This window comes from Coregonus clupeaformis, chromosome 10 (genome assembly GCF_020615455.1).
Source record: "Coregonus clupeaformis isolate EN_2021a chromosome 10, ASM2061545v1, whole genome shotgun sequence".
Taxonomy (NCBI): Eukaryota; Metazoa; Chordata; class Actinopteri; order Salmoniformes; family Salmonidae; genus Coregonus; species Coregonus clupeaformis.
The window spans coordinates 44,805,119-44,825,542 of record NC_059201.1 but is presented as its reverse complement, the minus strand read 5'-3'; the positions used below and the strand labels follow the sequence as shown (position 1 = coordinate 44,825,542).

General features: G+C 44.0%; 1 protein-coding gene across 1 annotated transcript in view; it reads left to right on the top strand.

Moving 5' to 3' along the window:
* cfap20dc (CFAP20 domain containing) overlaps window positions 1–20,424 on the top strand; it is a 66,666-nt gene that overhangs the window by 25,813 nt on the left and 20,429 nt on the right. The window contains exons 8-14 of the mRNA XM_041887848.1: window positions 1,225–1,412; window positions 2,382–2,508; window positions 4,002–4,118; window positions 6,736–7,151; window positions 11,173–11,649; window positions 14,674–14,928; window positions 17,658–17,719. Coding sequence (XP_041743782.1) covers window positions 1,225–1,412; window positions 2,382–2,508; window positions 4,002–4,118; window positions 6,736–7,151; window positions 11,173–11,649; window positions 14,674–14,928; window positions 17,658–17,719 — 1,642 coding nt within the window. The remainder of the gene's footprint in view (window positions 1–1,224; window positions 1,413–2,381; window positions 2,509–4,001; window positions 4,119–6,735; window positions 7,152–11,172; window positions 11,650–14,673; window positions 14,929–17,657; window positions 17,720–20,424) is intronic.

The following is a 20,424-nucleotide window of genomic DNA, read 5'->3' as shown; positions in this document are numbered from 1 at the left end:
ACGACAGGCCTTAGAGAACCGATCCACAACGACCAGAATAGTGGTATTCCCCTGGGAGGGGGGAAGGTCCGTGACAAAGTCCACCGAGAGGTGAGACCACGGCCGTTGTGGAACGGGCAGGGGTTGTAACTTCCGCCTGGGCAGGTGTCTAGGCGCCTTACACTGAGCGCACACCGAGCAGGAGGAGACATAAACCCTCACGTCCTTAGCCAATGTTGGCCACCAGTATTTAACACTAAGGCAGTGCACTGTCCGGCCAATACCTGGATGTCCAGAGGAGGGTGACGTATGAGCCCAATAAATGAGCCGATCACGGACCTCGAGCGGCACGTACGTCCGACCCACTGGACACTGGGGGAGTAGGGTCAGTGCGTAACGCCCGCTCAATTTCCGCATCGACCTCCCGCATCGACCTCCCAGAAACGACTGTATCAAAGCAACAAAATAACTAGGGGTTTACAATGATGGTGAAAACTTGCAGAAATGTTGGGATTATAAAAAATCTGATTTATTGAATTTTCCATGTGGTCTATATTATAGGGCACTTCAAATATTGGTGCATAATTTCTACTTAAAATATCAAAAGGACGCAAAAGGGACTCATTTTGTGGAACGATCCAGGCCTGTAAGTGTTGGTGTTTCAAACCAATCAGACTCAGCTTCTGCATTTATATAAAGGAAGCTATGGTGCTTATTTCCCACTCCCAATATTCCTCCGATTAGTTATACCACAGTTTCTATAACATAGCTATGTCCGCTTTTCATCAAACTTGGGTGAAAGGGGTGTAATTTATGTTTGTAAATGAATTATGTGCAGAGTGATGCTAGCATGCCACTGTAATATCAAGCTTAAATCCATATGTTAAATCAGCTGGAATCCATTAGCAATGTCAGGATATCACAGCCTTTTAAAACATAGGCAGCGTTTGTCTCTTGCTATGTTATTGTTAGCCTTGAGTAATTAAGTGCAATGTGGAGACTATGGCAGAAGTTAGAAACAGTTTAATAGTAATAGGCTGATATGCGACATTAAGCCTATGTGTAATGTGTTTGAGCTGGTTAGTTAAAATTATACAAAACAGTCAGACATCGCTGTCGATCACTATCACAGTCACGATCACTATTTATTTTCTCAGTATTACATTGAAAGAGATGATCCTATGCATTATAAACATTGATAACAAATGAATATCCAAATGATCCGTTTATTTTTGTACCTTTCAGATCAGTCAGGCAGTGGCAGGGTAGCCAGTGCTGCTCGAGGCCCAAGGATCCAGCCGGACGCCTCCCACATCGCATTTGGGTCGAGGGTTTTAGGACCCCCTCCACTGACCGGAAGGAAGAACAGTGGACTATCAGAGGGACAGGACGGGAGGACACAGGACGGGCGGACACACCGGAGCATGAATACGGTAATACTCCCCTGAGAAGGTAGCTTGCTGTCGAAACATTGTTTGATTTCATATATAAATGTATTGCATGGGAGCGCTAGAGTGTATGTACACCTTCTCTCTTTTGAATACCCACATGAACACATTTATCATACGATGTGACTATTTGCATTTACCAATAGTGTGAAAATAAGTGTTGGGAGGAGCTGTTGTTATTTTATTGTAGCGCTGGCCCACTCTCCAAACATAGATATTATATCCACTTTTTGAAGAGCAAACTTTACTCAACTAAAAGATACCTTGTGAATAGTATTTTAGGTATTCCTGCTTTGTTTCAATTTTTCTCCCAATAGTTTCATGATGATAAGACTCAAAGGATGTTGTTTTGAGGCACCAGAAGTTATTTGGGTCTTTGATGCATTCTGAACTATTTCTGTATTATTATCCGCTTATAATATCTTCCATCATTGGGCAGCCAGTGCTGTGTCATCTAGGACGCCCGGTGAGAGATCCACTCTGTGATCCTCTATTGTTTGTTGTTGCTTTGCTGTTTCTGTCTTTAGTGCTCTGATTTTATTTTCTCTATCTTTTTTATACCTCTCTGTCTCTCTCTAAAACACGCTCTCTCTCGCTCTCTCGCTCTAGCTCTCTGTTTGTCTCTCTGTCTTGGTCTCTCTCTCTCTCAATTCAATTCAAAGGGCTTTATTGGTATGGGAAACATATATTTACATTCTAAATAGTAAATATCACACTCACAAAAGTTTAAAAGGAATGGAGACATATCAAATGGCATGGCTGTGTACAGTGTTGTAACGATGTGCAAATAGTTAAAGTACAAAAGGGAAAATAAATAAACATATTGTTGCCCTTTTCTTGTGGCAACAGGTTGCAAATCTTGTTCTCTCTCTCTCTGTCTCTCTCTCTGTCTCTGTCTCTCTCTCCCCTCCCTCCCTATCTCCCTCTCTCTCTCCTTCTTTCTCTCTGTCTCAGGGGTCAGTCTCTGGTGCAAGAACAAATAGAACAGCTGCTCCAGAGAGACATCAGGATCATGGAGACTGGAGCGAGAAACAACCTGGTCCCAGTAGCCAGAAGAGTGACTCTGTTTATGAGCTGGCAGGTAAGAACAACACTCTGTCGTCTGTTCCACACAATGTCAGGTAAAGATGCCATTGACATTTACATTAAACTGAAATGCTCAAATAAACCTACAACATTGTTTTACATGTCGATGTTAGGGAACCTTGTTGAACGGGATGTTATGACAATACTTTTAGAACATCATATTTGAAGTTGTTCAAGCTTAGAGAGATGTGGCTGCAGCCATATTGAAACAGCATCAGCCGCGAGCCTACTTTACTCATGGCTTTTTGTGTTCATTCAGCGAGCAAGGTCTAGCTGTGTTAAACATTACAGTAGTTTTGACATGGGCATCAGATCATACTGTGTTTGCCAGCAAGCTAGCTAACAGCAAACAAGGTTAGTAAGCTAGCCAACTTAATGGTAATGCCCACAATAATTAAGTCCCTTTTGCAGGCAGATTTTGTACACTATTTATTTTTTATTTTTTTATTATTTTATTTTATTTATTTAACCGTTATTTAACTAGGCAAGTCAGTTAAGAACAAATTCTTATTTACAATGACGGCCTACACCGGCCAAACCCGGACGACGCTGGGCCAATTGTGCGCTGCCCTATGGGACTCCCAATCACGGCCGGTTGTGATACAGTCTGGAATTGAACCAGGGGGTCTGTAGTGATGCCTCAAGCACTGAGATGCAGTGCCTTAGACCGATGCGCCATGAAACGGTATTCAATATTATTTGCATGTCATACTACTACAGAAACCATACATTCCACAGTGTGCTTCCCACACTGACCAATATTCACAGACTTGACTTGGAAATTGTGATATTCCAATAATTATGTGCAAGATGAGGGCAAAATCTGAAAAACAACTTCCTCCTTAGTTTTGCCTAGCTTGCTTTATTCAGCCCAGTTTGACTAATTACTGCTCCCGTAAGAGAAGTTAAATCAGTGTATATTTAATGTACTTTCAACAATTGTCCTTTTCAACCAAGCTAACTAACCGTAAACACTGGTTCATTAGTACAATGGTATGACAGAATCATTGACTCCCCAACGTTCATCATAGTTATGGTTTCCCTTCTCAATCTGAGTGCATAATCAAAATATTACATAATTATGTCTGGTTAGCATGCTCCTTTATGTGATAGTAATTCAGTCGCACACTGACTCTATACACTCACTGACCTATATTCTAATATATTAGACTTGGTAATGCAATAGGTTTGGAGTGTGATGGAGTGTATAAGAAGATCATTAAAATATCTAGAGTTAGTTGTGCATAGCTGGCTTTATTTAGTCTGCTGCGCTCACTGTTGATTGATTGGATAAAGCTCATTTTCTGAAATACCTTTTATTGAGAATGAGTGATGGTTTTACTGTGGCATAATATTCAGTACTCCATAAGCTGTTCCGCTAGCCATTAACAAATTGTTATCTGTTCAGGTTCTAAAGTTGTATTATGTGCTTGTTAGGCTATTGTTATAATGCGTGTTTTGAATGTAACCTCGTTGTGTAACGTACAGGGAAGCCAGGGAGCCTGCAGCCGCGACCACCTAAAGACAGAGCTTCATCAGACAAGGCAGGGTCCAGGAAGCTACGGGTCCACAGTGCAGGGAAGGAGAAGTTGGCACCTGGATCAGGTGAGCTGTGTATGTATTATGAAAGCTTTAGAGAGCCTGTCTGTGTGAACTGGATTGTGTGTCTAAGTGTGAAGTGTGTGAAGTCTAGTGGTCTTAGGGTAGCTGTCCTCTTTTCTGTTGTAAATTGGACCCACAGATGCTGGATTTAGCCACCATGGAGACAGGAATCAATGACTTTTGACCCCCAGTGAGATGAGTGGAGACCAAACAGCAGGTCAGACCCTGCTCTAAACTGACACACTTTTTAAAATGGACACAGCCGGGCTCCAGTTAGTGCTTCTGTTTCTGATTTGGGAGTGAAGTGAAGTCACTTTAACCCCTTTATCCAGTTCCTACCCCAGAGCAGACATCCAACCATCACAATCTGGAGCTACAGTATGTGGCAGATGGCTTATCTGGCCTGACACTTCCAAGGATGGTTCTTACCAAGATTTACTGTCATCTACCTCAATTAATTGGCAAGTTTGGCCAACTTTAGCCATTAGTATATTTGGCTCAGTAATTTCCAGCTACAGTGATAGTAGCCAGCTCCAGAAGTCTCACCCATTTCTAGACATTTTATGCAGGATCATTGCTAAGGCTATGAAATACCTGTCTGAGTTTTTTTGTTAACCCCCCCACAGCCACACACACACACACACACACATTGTGTCCCCCCCCCCCACAGCCCCACTCAATGAACCCACAAACTGCACACTTTATTTTCTCTATGCACGTTTATGGGCTGTTCCCATCTCCAAAGGCCTGGAGCAGTCCCTGTACAGTGCAGGAGGCAGCACTGCAGCAGTACGTTCATTGATGGTAATGGCACATTAAATAAGAGTCAGAGGGAAGTCCTGTGGGTTTGGCTCAGGGTGTTCCACACAGCAGCACAATTAGAAAAGGTGATTATACTGTTGAGACAAAAGTGCGCTGAATGTTCATACACACTTCATACCTCTGAACTACTAGGATGCATCCCAAATGGCACACTATTTCCTATATTGTAAGTAGCCTTGCACGAGCCAGAACGGCTCATAGGAACAGGAGCCTATCAGTAGCATGAGGCAGCTTGATGTACAAGTACACTCCCTGGACAGGACACAAGTCTATCACAGGGCTTTACTCCCAAGCAGAAAAGCATCAGGTCCCATTTACAGTCTTTGGTATGACTCGGCCTGGGATCGAACTCCCAGCCTTCCAATCTCTAGGCAGACACTCAAACCACAAGGCCACTGAATGAGTATTCCCTATATAGTGCACTACTTGTTTTAGCCAGAGCTCTATGGGCCCTGGTCAAAATAAGTGCACTAAATAGGAAATAGGGTGCCATTTGGGAAGCTGCCATAGAGCCTGACTAGCTGAAGGTATTAGGATTCATTATAGTTACGTTTGATCTGATGAGAGTCACTTGAACGTAGTGCATGGATGGGCTCTTGAGTGTGTGAATCACAGGAGGTTGGTGACACCTTAATTGGGGAAGACGGGCACGTGGTAATGGCTGGAGCGGAATAAGTGGAAAGGTATCAACATCAAACACATGGTTTCCATGTGTTTGATGCCATTCCATTAGCGCCGTTCCAGACATTATTATGAGCCGTCTTCTCCTCAGCAGCCTCCAATGGAGTGAATAAATATGATGTGTTCAAAGTCTGAACCTCTTGAGTGGGACTGGACTCCATTGGTGAACATTTCACGGCGTACATATACATACAGCCAATGTCACTGTCTTCAAAAAGCCAACGTTACTATTAATCAGCTTGGACGACGTGCAGTCAGGCCTCTGGAGCAGTGTGTTCCTGCCTTGGTGTTTTCTAATGCCAGGGCCTGTAGACGGACCCCATGGGCAGAGGTATGGGTGTGTGAGCGATGATTCTACAGCAGAATGGCGCCCACACTACTAATGATGTCGTTTGTGTGCCGGCGGGTGAGCCCCACTCTGCCAAGGCAAAGCGTTTTTCTCCCTGCAGTCCCTCCCTGCATACCGCAGACAAATACATTCGCAATCGTTTTCAATGCTTCAGCTTCCACTTATGCATATTTGAAATGCTCATTAAGGCATTATGCCACTATTAACAAAAAACAGACCAAAATATATATATCTATGCAGGAGTGGAAATTAACGCGGGCCCGCTTTTGGCAACCATGGCATAATCGAATTCATTTCATTCTGCCGTACTGTGATTAAGCAGTAGTTATTTGCATATATGAAAATGAACCCAGGCAGGCAGAGAACAGCAGGAGGTTTTCCTGATGATGAAGAAATGAAGATGGATCCATTGATCACTGTAATAAGATCTCTGTCATTATTCTGGATTCATCATCACCATTGCTCATTGGCTCAGGAGGTGTTATGCAAGAGGCGTGGGCTTTGTATTAGCAGCCTACACACTCTGATATTGAATACTCCTCATGTATTATGCAATCCATTCACCTGAGGCTAGGCATTGTGTTTTCATTGTATGAAGTTAATAAGGTGGAACTCTTTCGTTTTAGTATCAAAGATACAGTTGTAGCTAACGATCAAGGGACGAGCCAATCAAGTGAACAAGAACCATTGGAGAAGACAATCAGGGCAGTCATGTTTTTATTGACTGTAAAGCTGTTGTTGTTGTTGTTGTTCTTCTTCTTCTCTTAGACAAGTTGTTGTCTCCCAGACCTGTTGACGAGGACAGAGCCTGTTTGGAGCCCTCCAAATCTTCTCCAGAGCTTCTGTCTGGCCAGTCGACCCCTGTCCCTGACCTCCCCCCATCACCATTACCCCTGCAGGACTCGGACAGTGATGACAGTGAAGGGGAGAGTGATGTGGATGAAGTCTCTGAGCCTCAGCTCTCAGTGGAAGACGTGTTCACCTTCTCTTCTCGGCCCCACTCAGCCAGGCGAGTCCAGAGACAAGGACATGGAGACCAGGGCCAGGGCCAGGGCCAGGGACATGGAGAGACCTGCTGGACTGAGGAGGCAGCTCAGGCCACGGACACCTACTGCCAGCAGGACATGGGAGGGCACAGGGGGTCCAGGCCAGAGGACGACTTCCTAGCCAGCGAGAGTGAGGAGGTATGTCTATGTGTCTCAAACGACTGGGTCTGATCCAGAATTGCTGGAGGATGAAGAGTACACACACACACAAGACCCTGTACCCCCTGACACCGTCCTCTCAACATTATTTTATTTTCTTCAAAACATTTAGTTGCTCTGGTACATTTACAGTGGGGAAAAAAAGTATTTAGTCAGCCACCAATTGTGCAAGTTCTCCCACTTAAAAAGATGAGAGAGGCCTGTAATTTTCATCATAGGTACACGTCAACTATGACAGACAAAATGAGAAAATATAATCCAGAAGATCACATTGTAGGATTTTTAATGAATTTATTTGCAAATTATGGTGGAAAATAAGTATTTGGTCAATAACAAAAGTTTCTCAATACTTTGTTATATACCCTTTGTTGGCAATGACACAGGTCAAACGTTTTCTGTAAGTCTTCACAAGGTTTTCACACACTGTTGCTGGTATTTTGGCCCATTCCTCCATGCAGATCTCCTCTAGAGCAGTGATGTTTTGGGGCTGTCGCTGGGCAACACGGACTTTCAACTCCCTCCAAAGATTTTCTATGGGGTTGAGATCTGGAGACTGGCTAGGCCACTCCAGGACCTTAAAATGCTTCTTACGAAGCCACTCCTTCGTTGCCCGGGCGGTGTGTTTGGGATCATTGTCATGCTGAAAGACCCAGCCACGTTTCATCTTCAATGCCCTTGCTGATGGAAGGAGGTTTTCACTCAAAATCTCACGATACATGGCCCCATTCATTCTTTCCTTTACACGGATCAGTCGTCCTGGTCCCTTTGCAGAAAAACAGCCCCAAAGCATGATGTTTCCACCCCCATGCTTCACAGTAGGTATGGTGTTCTTTGGATGCAACTCAGCATTCTTTGTCCTCCAAACACGACGAGTTGAGTTTTTACCAAAAAGTTATATTTTGGTTTCATCTGACCATATGACATTCTCCCAATCCTCTTCTGGATCATCCAAATGCACTCTAGCAAACTTCAGACGGGCCTGGACATGTACTGGCTTAAGCAGGGGGACACGTCTGGCACTGCAGGATTTGAGTCCCTGGCGGCGTAGTGTGTTACTGATGGTAGGCTTTGTTACTTTGGTCCCAGCTCTCTGCAGGTCATTCACTAGGTCCCCCCATGTGGTTCTGGTTGCTCACCGTTCTTGTGATCATTTTGACCCCACGGGGTGAAAATGATAAATAAGATCGAGGGAGATTATCAGTGGTCTTGTATGTCTTCCATTTCCTAATAATTGCTCCCACAGTTGATTTCTTCAAACCAAGCTGCTTACCTATTGCAGATTCAGTCTTCCCAGCCTGGTGCAGGTCTACAATGTTGTTTCTGGTGTCCTTTGACAGCTCTTTGGTCTTGGCCATAGTGGAGTTTGGAGTGTGACTGTTTGAGGTTGTGGACAGGTGTCTTTTATACTGATAACAAGTTCAAACAGGTGCCATTAATACAGGTAACGAGTGGAGGACAGAGGAGCCTCTTAAAGAAGAAGTTACAGGTCTGTGAGAGCCGGAAATCTTGCTTGTTTGTAGGTGACCAAATACTTATTTTCCACCATAATTTGCAAATAAATTCATAAAAAATCCTACAATGTGATTTTCTGGAAAAGAAATTCTCAATTTGTCTGTCATAGTTTACGTGTACCTATGATGAAAATTACAGGCCTCTCTCATCTTTTTAAGTGGGAGAACTTGCACAATTGGTGGCTGACTAAATACTTTTTTCCCCCACTCTATCTTCAATAGAAATTCTCAATAAAAACCTCAACAATAGAAACCTCTCAGAGATTTTACAATAGAAACCTCTCAGACACCCCATGACCTTCAGATCCCCTGAATACGCAGTCCTACCACGCCACACAACAACTCCAGTTGGAGCTGCTTCCTAAAAGCAATTGTTTGAAACTGAAAAAAAGCTAGAATATAATAATTTATAAGGCACTCTATGGGCAAATAAAAGGACAGATTTTAATTTTAACCGAAGCATAAACTAAGTGCCTATAATAACTAACTATAACAGACAGATTATTCTTTATTTCCTTTACACACTTAAATCTTATATCTGAGACCATTAGTGCAAAGTGATTGTGATGTGTTATTGTCTCACATAGCTATCTTAAGAAGAATGCTCTAATTGTAAGTCGCTCTGGATAAGACCGTCTGCTAAATGACTCAAATGTAAAAAACTGTTTACACAGCAATGTAACCCAGTGATAAAGAGCTGCTGAGGAGAATTTTCCAAATAATGAGTACAAAGGCTATTACCGTTAGATGTATTCAAAGGAAAACGAATTGTCTTTACTGGTTCTAAATTTAAGAAGGAATATAATTATTCTGATTTAAGACTTTCATTAATAGTCAAATTCAGTCCTTGAGCTGCTCATCTTTCTTGGCTTGGCCTAATGGATTCCACAAGGAGAAAAAAGCAGTGAGGGTCAGTTCATTTATACATTCAGTCCATTTCTATATGAAGGAAACAATGATGATTCAGTTTAGTTTTTTATGGGTTCTGTATGAGAAATATGATTCAGTTTGTTGTGTGAGAAAAATATCACTCAGCTGGCTCAGATTAGTTAACTTCCATTACATCTGAGAATAAAAATTGTTTATCCTCAATTCAGTTGTGTGTGAGATAGAGAAAAATCATTTAGTTGTTGTATTGATCCGTCCCTCTCTCTCCTCTCCTGTCCTGAGGGAAATCAGTTTCATCTTCAACATACATATGCTCTGCTACAGTTAATTAGGCCACTTTGATTGATGTCTCTGGAACTGTGTGTGTGTGTGTGTCTGTGTGTGTCTGTGTGTGTGCCTGTGTGTGTCTGTGTATGTTTCTTAGCTGCTCTGCTAGTCTAGAAGAACACATTGTAAAACCCCTGGAGCTTTCTATTTTTCTTTCAATTCCCATCTTGTTCTGTTTGCTTGTTTTCAGCCAATCATCTTACTCTGGGAGACCAATGTTAATTTGAATAAACAACAGACTAGACAGTAGACACACAGCATGTTTTAGGTAATTCATGTGTTCAAATATCCAACACCACAACTTACTACCATATCGACAGGTAGTCCCAGTTGGCCTTCAATAAACTGTTATTAAACACTGAAAATAGCTTCCTCTTCTCCCTAACCTATGTCTGAACCAAAAGACAGATTGCCTAAAAAGTATAACATGCAAAATACAGAAAATACATTGTTACCAGTGAGGGAAAGCAGATTATTCTTCTTATTTACCCCTGATTATTACAAGATAATTCATTCATATGGACATACATTTTTCAGAGTTGTCCACATTCGATGCCTCATCCCAGTTGGATCATGCTTAATAAATGGCCTCCATGCCAGAGGTGTTGACTCTAAACTGTGTGAGGCCTCTATCACACCACTGACATCAGTGCCTCACTCAATGACATGGGATTCTGAGCATGAAACGAAAAGCAACAGAAGAAAAAGATGAGAGAGGGGTAAAAGGGAGGAAGAGGAGGAGTGAAGAAGAGTCAATGGGGTTTGGGCTAGGAGTCAAACATAACATGCCCTATCACCAGGTTTTCCTCATTAGTGAACCAGGAACCAGAGCCATCTGCTTTCAAACCAAACCTACCGAGACCATTAGCCGGGATGAAAGCCTAGCGCTTTACACTACTTTAAAGCTATTTTAGCCACTGCCAGCTAAGCAAGACTAATGTTGAGTCTTTTCAGATAGCCTGCTGCCATAGTTAATTGCAAGTAATTTGGGACGTGGGATCCCAGCCCACGGCTAGCTTCCTGTATGGTATCGTACAGTACAACCTTAGCAGTTTATTAGCTAGCTGGCCTGCACCCACATTCTTTTGCAGTCATCTGTGACAGGTTGTGCTATAATTTCAGTCTTGAGGTGGGCGTCTTTTTCTTTCAAGGTGTTGCGTCAGTGCCTCCTCTGTCCTTTTAGATATGCCTGCCTGGCTACCATTACTCATATTCTAATAATAAAAAAATAATAAAAATCGTATTTGTAAACTGTTCCTCTCTGTATCTCTCAGGAAGAGACCTACTCCAGGTTCCTCCATCAGAGGTCCAGTGTCCCCTCCAGCCCTGGTACTCCTGGTGTTCCCCCCAGCTCCATCCCTGGTATCCCTGGATCATCATGCCTAGATGGGGACACTCTGCCCAGAGCACGGCCTGGATCCAGTGGGTCCAGTGGTGCAGACCGAACATTTACCATAGAGCGAACCCTAACCCACACAGACCCTGCAGGGGGTAAAACCAGGCTGGCTTCCCACACTGACTCCCAAGCATATAGGAGAACACTAGAGGTGCCTGGGATGGTCCCAACCCGCTGCCGGTCACCCAGTCAGGGCACCAGGCAGGGGCAGGGACACAGCAATTTGGGCCAGTCTGGAACTGGGGGAAGAGGAGGGGGAGCGAGCCAGACTCAGGACAGGAACAGCAGCAGGACATCACTGAGCAGGAGATCTCTACGAGAGATCATCCCGCGAGGAGACGCCACACTAGACAAGGTTATGTACTGTCTGTCTGCAGCCAGGCATTTAGTATTCACAATCACATCCTTATTATCACACTGTCTTCTTCAAAAGCACTCACCCGCCCTGTGGGACAGAACAGAAGCACATGATTTACCAAGAGAGAGAAAGTTCTGCTGTTAACTCTGCCATCTTCCATTTCCTCCTCTACTTCTGATGTTATAATTAAGTGAGCAGCTGTCAAGTGACTGTCAGTCCTGACTGTCTCTTGCCACTCTGGGAAGGAGGCCCTGGGAGGAAGGGAGGCCCTGGGAGGAAGGGAGGCCCTGGGAGGAAGGAGGCCCTGGGAGGAAGGGAGGCCCTGGGAGGAAGGAGGCCCTGGGAGGAAGGAGGCCCTTGGAGGAAGGGAGGCCCTGGGAGGGAGGGAGGGATGAGAGGGAGGGAGCCCCTAGGAGAGAAGGATGGGGTGGAGCGAGAGAGGGGGAGGGAGACCCTGTCTGAGAGTCTAATTGAGCAGCCAGCCACATGTCTGATGCCACAACCGACAGGGAATTACAGTTGTCAAAGCACATCAGACGTGCCACCATGTGATTCCTCCCCAAGATGACAGACAACTCATCAGTAAATTCAAGTTATAGCCTAGTAGTCACATATACAGGACATGGATGTATCACACATTAAGGGTGAAAGGATAGCATGTCCTCATATTTTCTCTTCAGTCTGCCTCATGTTTTGCTTCTTCAAGCTGAGATTCCTACTAGCTACTTGTGCCTATAGTACTTTATTAATTTAAACCTAGAGTTCTCTGTGATTGTTTTTCTTCAGTGCTCTGTGTTTACAGTAGTATACTGTATAGTAGTTTTATGTATACGTGGTCCTCTGTAGCTCAACTGGTAGAGCACGGCGCTTGAAACGCCAAGGTAGTGGGTTCAAGCCCCGGGACCACCCATACACAAAAATGTATGCATGCATGACTGTAAGTCGCTTTGGATAAAAGCGTCTGCTAAATGGCATATTATTATTTATTATCAGTTTTATCAATAGAAAAGCACTTTGCAATTTCCTGGACTTTCCCCCTCTGAAAACATGTAGTTACCAGTCTGCCTGTTGAATTGTCCCACACCAACTTAAAAGAAAGCTCAGTTTTGATACAGATAGAGACAGTGAGTGTGTCTGTGCCACTTGTTGATCCTCATTATCCCACAGCCATATCGCCAAAGCTAAATAATAGATAGAAAACAAGGAATCAGTGGCGTGGGTGGTGGGATACACAAAAAGCGAGGGAGTGAGAAGAAAAGAGGGAGCAGTGTGCATGTTGAAGGAGGGATGTCTCAGTAGGAGAGAACGGTCATTCACCTTGACCTCTCACAACAGAACAGAGCCCACTGTTTAATTAAAGATGTGGGATGTGTACCAAATGGCACCCTATTCCATATAAAGTGCAATACTTTTAACCAGGGCTCTGGGCAAAAATGGTACACTATATAGGGAATAGAGTGCCATTTGGAACACAGCCGTGAGAGTCAAAGAGAAGTCTAATTTCTCACTGAAAAGAGGAAGAGCGGTTTCAGGGAGGAGGAATTGTCCCTTTTGATAAAGGTTGGATGTGACAGTCATGTGGCTGCCTGCTTTGTGCCAGTCTTTCTTCTATGGTCGGGGTTGACTCCTCTCCGATGCTCAAGTGGTCGCAGTCAGAATGGGCTTAGATAGAAGACAGTGAGGAAGAGAAGAGAGAGAGAAGCTTAGATAGAAGAAGAGCGAGTGAGGAAATGTAGAGAGAAGCTTGTTAAAGGGCTTGGCATCGTGCTGTTCAGCTTCTGATGGCATGATGACACGCCATGTTGCACCCGCCTGTCTGCCTGTTTGTCTGTCTGTCTGTCTGTCTCTCCTCTCATCCCTCTGCTCACATTGAAGTGTGTGATGTACAGAGCAGAGCAGAGCAGAGCAGTGATCTAAGAGCAGGTTTGTCAGTCATGCTGTGCTGAGGAGAAGGATTCTGCGATGAGAAAAAGAGAGGGTGAGAGAGAGGGAGAGGAGAGTGGGGGGGAGGGGCTTATCTGTCACACCTTGAGGCTCCCTCCTTTCCCTCCTTCCAGCCGCTCCTCCTAAGGGGAACCAGGGGATCCATGATCAGAGGACAGTATTTAGTATTTTTTGTAGTATTTTATTAGGATCCTCATTAGCTCTAGCGGATGCAGCAGCTACTAATCCTGGGGTCCACAAAAGACAGGGGAGTGGAGGGATCCCTAGCCCACAGAGGAGGCCTGCTGCCTGGGTCGCTGATGAGGCTCAGACACCCCCCTCAACCCTCACCTCATTGTAGTGGAACACAGCCCAGTGTGCTGCAGTCTTACAACCACTGACACACCCTGCTCCATGTCCCAAGCAGGTAGCCCAGTGGAGGCTGTTGAGCTGTCCTCCCATCACCAGCCTCGTCTGTGGTAGCTACTGAGCTAGCCTATGGTACAGTACAGTCAGGGGCCTGATTGAAAGGTTGTCAGAGAGAGAGAAGACAGAGATGATTGTTGCGGTTCCCACTGGCCTGTGAGGCTCTCTTTCACGCCAGCAGCCATTGATCCTCTCTCAACCTCCAGGGTTGCCCCAGTCCTTCCTTTCGGACAAAGCCAGTTACCACAGAGCTCCAAGCCTCCAACTGAATCGATAGCTGGACAAGTTACTGTACACACACACACACCAGTCCAGCCAGCCAAGTCACAGGCCAGTGGGTGATATCCAAGCCTGGGCTGGGCCCTGCATGGGTCCACTGAGACCTGCTGTTTTAAACACACTGATTACTTCTCTTGGTTACACTTACACAGGGGTTGGTTGGGCTCAGGTCATTGACCTGTTTCTTCTTATTGGACGGATCAAACAAAACTTGTTATTTGTGGATGTGATGAAAAAGGATGGTTGAGATTCTAGGAATTTGGGGCATGTGCTTGATACACACCATGGTCAAACCACAAAGCCCATTAAAAAAGCTGTCAAATTCCTTTACTGTAATGTCTGGAATGCAGTGTGTAAACAATCATGGTTTTGTTTGTTGTTGTTGATTTGAAGGAGGGTGAGGAGAGGAGGGAGAGAAGGCATGAGCCTGTTGGGTCCAGTAGCTGTGATTTGCGTCTGTTGGACAGCCTGCGTATGCAGGAAGATGAGGAGGAGGAGCTACGTATGCTGGCCAGTCTACGGCGGGAGCAGGAGGAAGAAGAGGAGGGGGGAGGAGCCACAGGTCTCAGTGCCTCTCAGATCCACCAATGTAACGTCAGCATCAGCACCAGCAGTGATGACACATCCACCTGGACACACATACCTATGGTGAGTCATGTACTCCAAAGATGGTGGATAAATGAAGATGTCTTACTCAGGCTGTTTGCCATTGACGTAGGGGGATGGTGTTGCTCATTTCATACTCACACACTGTAATTTGCAGAAAGCAAGGAAGTGGGCCCAGATACCTATTATGCCTTCCTTTGTCCTTAAGCCCTTATTTGCAGGCAGCTCTCCTGAGTGATAATACGAGGTGCAAATTGAGCTTATTCAAACAAGCTGTCTCTCTTTCCCAGGCTGCTCACCTTTGTTGTGGAAAACTCGATCCAAAGATTAGGCAGAGACTAATTTTATTGTATAATAGTGAATATTTTAATCAAGAAGCTGCAGGTGAGATCCACCTCTGATTTCACAGGGAAGAACTCAAAGAATAAATGGTTACATGTCCCTTAATCAAATTGTTTACACAACAGTTATTTCAATACATCAACCGTTCCGGAACACAATGGCCTAGTGTTAGGGTGCAGACACACCAGGAGTCTATGAAAGGCATAACATCACAGTCCAACACAGAACAATAACATAACCCTTGAGAAGTTACAACAGCTCACCCCAATTCTGCTAGAACACCTGATGTGCTGTAGTCAAATTGCTGCTTTTCGACTGTAACATCAGTGTTACACTAGTGTATACACCCTTATGTTATACTAGAGAAATTGTGTTTCCATAGCTAGGCTGACCGTGAGGACTTGTGACGAGCAGAATCAACAACCTCTGCATAATCAAAACAGTTGCTTTGTGAGAAGGTGTTGAAGTTCACAATTAGCCAATGTTATGTACAGTGGGGGGGGGGAGTATTTAGTCAGCCACCAATTGTGCAAGTTCTCCCACATAAAAAGATGAGAGAGGCCTGTAATTTTCATCATAGGTACACGTCAACTATGACAGACAAATTGAGGAAAAAAAATCCAGAAAATCACATGGTAGGATTTTTAATGAATTTATTTGCAAATTTTGGTGGAAAATAAGTATTTGGTCACCTACAAACAAGCAAGATTTCTGGCTCTCACAGACCTGTAACTTCTTCTTTAAGAGGCTCCTCTGTCCTCCACTTGTTACCTGTATTAATGGCACCTGTTTGAACTTGTTATCAGTATAAAAGACACCTGTCCACAACCTCAAACAGTCACACTCCAAACTCCACTATGGCCAAGACCAAAGAGCTGTCAAAGGACACCAGAAACTAAATTGTAGACCTGCACCAGTCTGGGAAGACTGAATCTGCAATAGGTAAGCAGCTTGGTTTGAAGAAATCAACTGTGGGAGCAATTATTAGGAAATGGAAGACATAGAAGACCACTGATAATCTCACTCGATCTGGGGCTCCACGCAAGATCTCACCCTGTGGGGTCAAAATGATCACAAGAACGGTGAGCAAAAATCCCAGAACCACACGGGGGGACCTAGTGAATGACCTGCAGAGAGCTGGGACCAAAGTAACAAAGCCTACCATCAGTAACACACTACGCCGCCAGGGACTAAAATCCTGCAGTGCCAGACGTGTCCCCCTGCTTACGCCAGTACATGTCCAGGCCCGTCTGAAGTTTGCTAGAGTGCATTTGGATGATCCAGAAGAGGATTGGGAGAATGTCATATGGTCAGATCCAAAGAATACCATACCTACTGTGAAGCATGGGGGTGGAAATATCATGCTTTGGGGCTGTTTTTCTGCAAAGGGACCAGGACGACTGATCCGTGTAAAGGAAAGAATGAATGGGGCCATGTATCGTGAGATTTTGAGTGAAAACCTCCTTCCATCAGCAAGGGCATTGAAGATGAAACGTGGCTGGGTAATTCAGCATGACAATGATCCCAAACACACCGCCCGGGCAACGAAGGAGTGGCTTCGTAAGAATCATTTCAAGGTCCTGGAGTGGCCTAGCCAGTCTCCAGATCTCAACCCCATAGAAAATCTTTGGAGGGAGTTGAAAGTCTGTGTTGCCCAGCGACAGCCCCAAAACATCACTGCTCTAGAGGAGATCTGCATGGAGGAATGGGCCAAAATACCAGCAATTTTCCACCATAATTTGCAAATAAATTCATTAAAAATCCTACAATGTGTTTTTCTGGGGAAAAAAATCTCATTTTGTCTGTCATAGTTGACGTGTACCTATGATGAAAATTACAGGCCTCTCTCATCTTTTTAAGTGGGAGAACTTGCACAATTGGTGGCTGACTAAATATTTTTTTCCCCCACTGTAATTGCCAGCTGAAAAGTACCAGTGGCCTGGCTTTGGCCCCAAGTGAGAGCAGGTCCGCCGGAGCCATGGCCTGCCGGCCCGCATAGTTGGAAACAGAAAAGTCTGAGCCTTTTGGGTAAAACACTGGGGTAAATCTTGTGTGGAAATGTGCCATTATAGAGTAATGAGTTAAATATAGAGAACCTATGCACTCTGTAGTAACATATGTAGCCACAGCGCCCCCATCAGGCAGATGAGGGAGGTGCACTGAAGGTTTTTGTTATTACGCAGATTGTGATTTCACATAATACTGTATGAGATAGTTAGAAAAGATAACAACATACTAAATGTGTGTGGTGGGTATGTTTTTATGTTTTTAGTCTCTCGTGACTGACAGCCTTTAAATTAAAATGTTAGCGGACAGCGTTCATGTGAGACTTTCTTCTTGGTGCCGAGATTAGTATCTGAATGATTATAGCATCGCTAGTAGGTTATGACGTTCTCTTTTCCTCATCCGTTGTGTTCTGTTGTTCTCAGCCAGCCAATCAGGGCCATCACTACCAGAAGGAAATGAACCCACTCTTACACTCCAATCCAAGGTGAGCATACCTCATATCTCTCTCCCCAAAATAAACAATACAAAAACAATGTTTTGTCTTTTAGAAAGGGGCAGCGGTTGGGTGGAGGAGGTGTTGTCCTTTTTGAATTTCCTAACAATACAGGTCCTCAACTGTTTAAATGTAGCCAATATGTTCAGCCTGTAAGTGATGTAACCTCCCTTTCCATCAAATCCCTTCCGTAACGTTATCTATGATGGGAAATGAAATAATTCACTGCTACCTGAGGTGAGAATGGATGGAGGGTGCATTCATTCTATCTGTCTATTCAGAGTCAGTCAAGAGACCCAGGGCATAGAACCCTTCCTGACAAGCGTATGAAAGCGTACACAAAATGTACATATGAACACAAACTCACAGATTCCCACCTGTAGCAGTGCGTCAGTGTCTGGGTTCATTAGCCATGGCTGTCCTGGGTGATTAGCACAGAGTTCGTTAGTGTTTCCGTTGGTGCAGGGCCCAAACACACAGAGGTCTAATACACCAGTCACCTGGCTGTCATTACTTGGCTGTCATCACCTGGGCCTGTGTCTGGCTCACCTCGCCTCATCTTATAGGATGCCATTGCCATTACTCATTAGAGCTCTTCTTGTCATCCTCTCTGCTCGCCTCTCATTTAGATGCAGGGCTGTTATGCTGTGTTGTGTCACTCATTAGCACACACACCCCCCCTCTCTCTCTCTCGCTCTCTCTCTTGCTCTCTCTCTCGCTCTCTCTCTTTATGTTTTCAAATTCTTTGTGGGTGTCTCCCACTCGCTCTCTCTTTCTCCCTCTCTCTCTCTCTCTCTCTCTCTGAGGACACACATGCAGCTCCACCAACATATTACAAAGGATGACAAAAGTGTTGCATCACCTGTCTCCAGGTTGAATTATGCATTATTCCTGTTGTCTCCAACATGTCTGATTTATTGATGAAAGGAAAGGAAGGCTTCCTGGTGTGAACATTTGTATATCTCTGTCTCCATGATGTATTAAGTGCTCCTTTATGGTGTAAAACCACATGACTGTTAAATTAATCTGACTGAGTGCTTGCGTTTCTGCTTGACTGCGCCCTGAGGCAGATTTGAGTACACTCTTAGAAAAAAGGTGCTATCTAGAACCTAAAAGGGTCCCCATAGAAGAACCCTTTGAAGAACCCTTTTTTCTAAGCGTATACTCAAGTATAGGCTTGTATTTTTCAGCTATAGGCTTGAAAAACCGAACCCTATCCACTAGTGGCCTGTATTTGCTACAGCAATACTACAAACACTAGATAGGTGACGACTGAATTTGTGTCACCTTTGGGATTACTGTATTAAAGTACAGCTGCAGTGGATCTGAGAGCTGTGTGTGATGTGGCATGCCAACCATCTTTAATTATCTCTCTGTCAGTGGGAATCTTGTCAGTTCTTTCTCATCTCTTTTCTTATTTCTTTATTTTATTCCCAGTATTCAGACAGACCCCCAAAAGTGTTTTGTGTTCTGAAAGCCTAAAAGTGAAATCTTTGGTCTTAAGTGTCCTGACTGGCACCACTGTCTGGAAGGCTCCACTGTCAGTTATTTGGAGTGGTAAAGTCTGACAGCTGAGACGCTGCTGCTGCTCCCTGCTGTAGTTTGTCAGTGCTTTTCTGACACATTTACCATGTTCCTCTGTGTGTGATATCTGTGCCTTCTGCCTCTGGCTGGTAAACAAGCATTGGATCTCCTAAACACCCTGTCATGGAGAGACTGAGATATTCTCACTAAACACAGAATCTGAGGCATTCTCACTCAACACAGAATCGTCTTTTTACAAAGTCTATTTTCAACAGAGATAGAAGTGCCAACATCCGTTTTATTTCTTCTCTAGTTCCAAGCACAGATGTACTGTAGGAGTATACCCAGCAAACCGGGAACATTCCCAGAATATTAGCTAAGATTACCATGAAGTTCTAGTTAGGTTTTTTCTACCATTAGGATGACAACATCTCAAAAACGTTCAAATAATGTTTTTGATAACACAATGTTTTTTTTATTGTTTTATTAAATGTTCTCCTAACATTAATAAAAATATTCCAGCAAATCAACGTTTTAAAGAACTCAAAAAGGCTGTTCTGTCATCATTCTTGCAACATCAAATTCATTGTTTGTGCACCCTGATACAAATATTATCATGAATGTCAGCACAACTGGACAGTTTTTTTTATTTCTTATTTTCTTTGTGTGTTTTGGGAACCTATTTTCTTGTCATATCCCCACAATGTTCCCACAACCTAAATAAATGTTTTAGGAACTTTTAAAGAACAGACGAAATGTGTTCTGGGAATGTTCTTGCAACATCAGGCAAATGTTTTATACAAACATTGTATAATCATCAGCACAACTGGACAGTTTTTGTGTTCTGAGAACATTTGCCGCAACCTAATGAATGTTCTGGGAACTTTTACAGAGCCAATTTTGGTTTGCTGGGTACACTATAGATCATGTTTTAGTTTTTTTACACTAACAGCCAGGTAAAATACTTACTAAAAGGGACCTTCGTCTTCTGTCAGGTTAAAATGGCTAATTTATTTCCTCCCATCCCCGGTTCACTTTTATGTCATGAATATAATGACTTTTAAAAAAATCTAACAATTCAATCTACAGTCTCTCATCCAGTCCCACTTAACAGTTTCCTCTCCCTGGAATTAGGTAGCTGCTGTCTGCAGCGTTGAGCTGCGTTGTCCTTG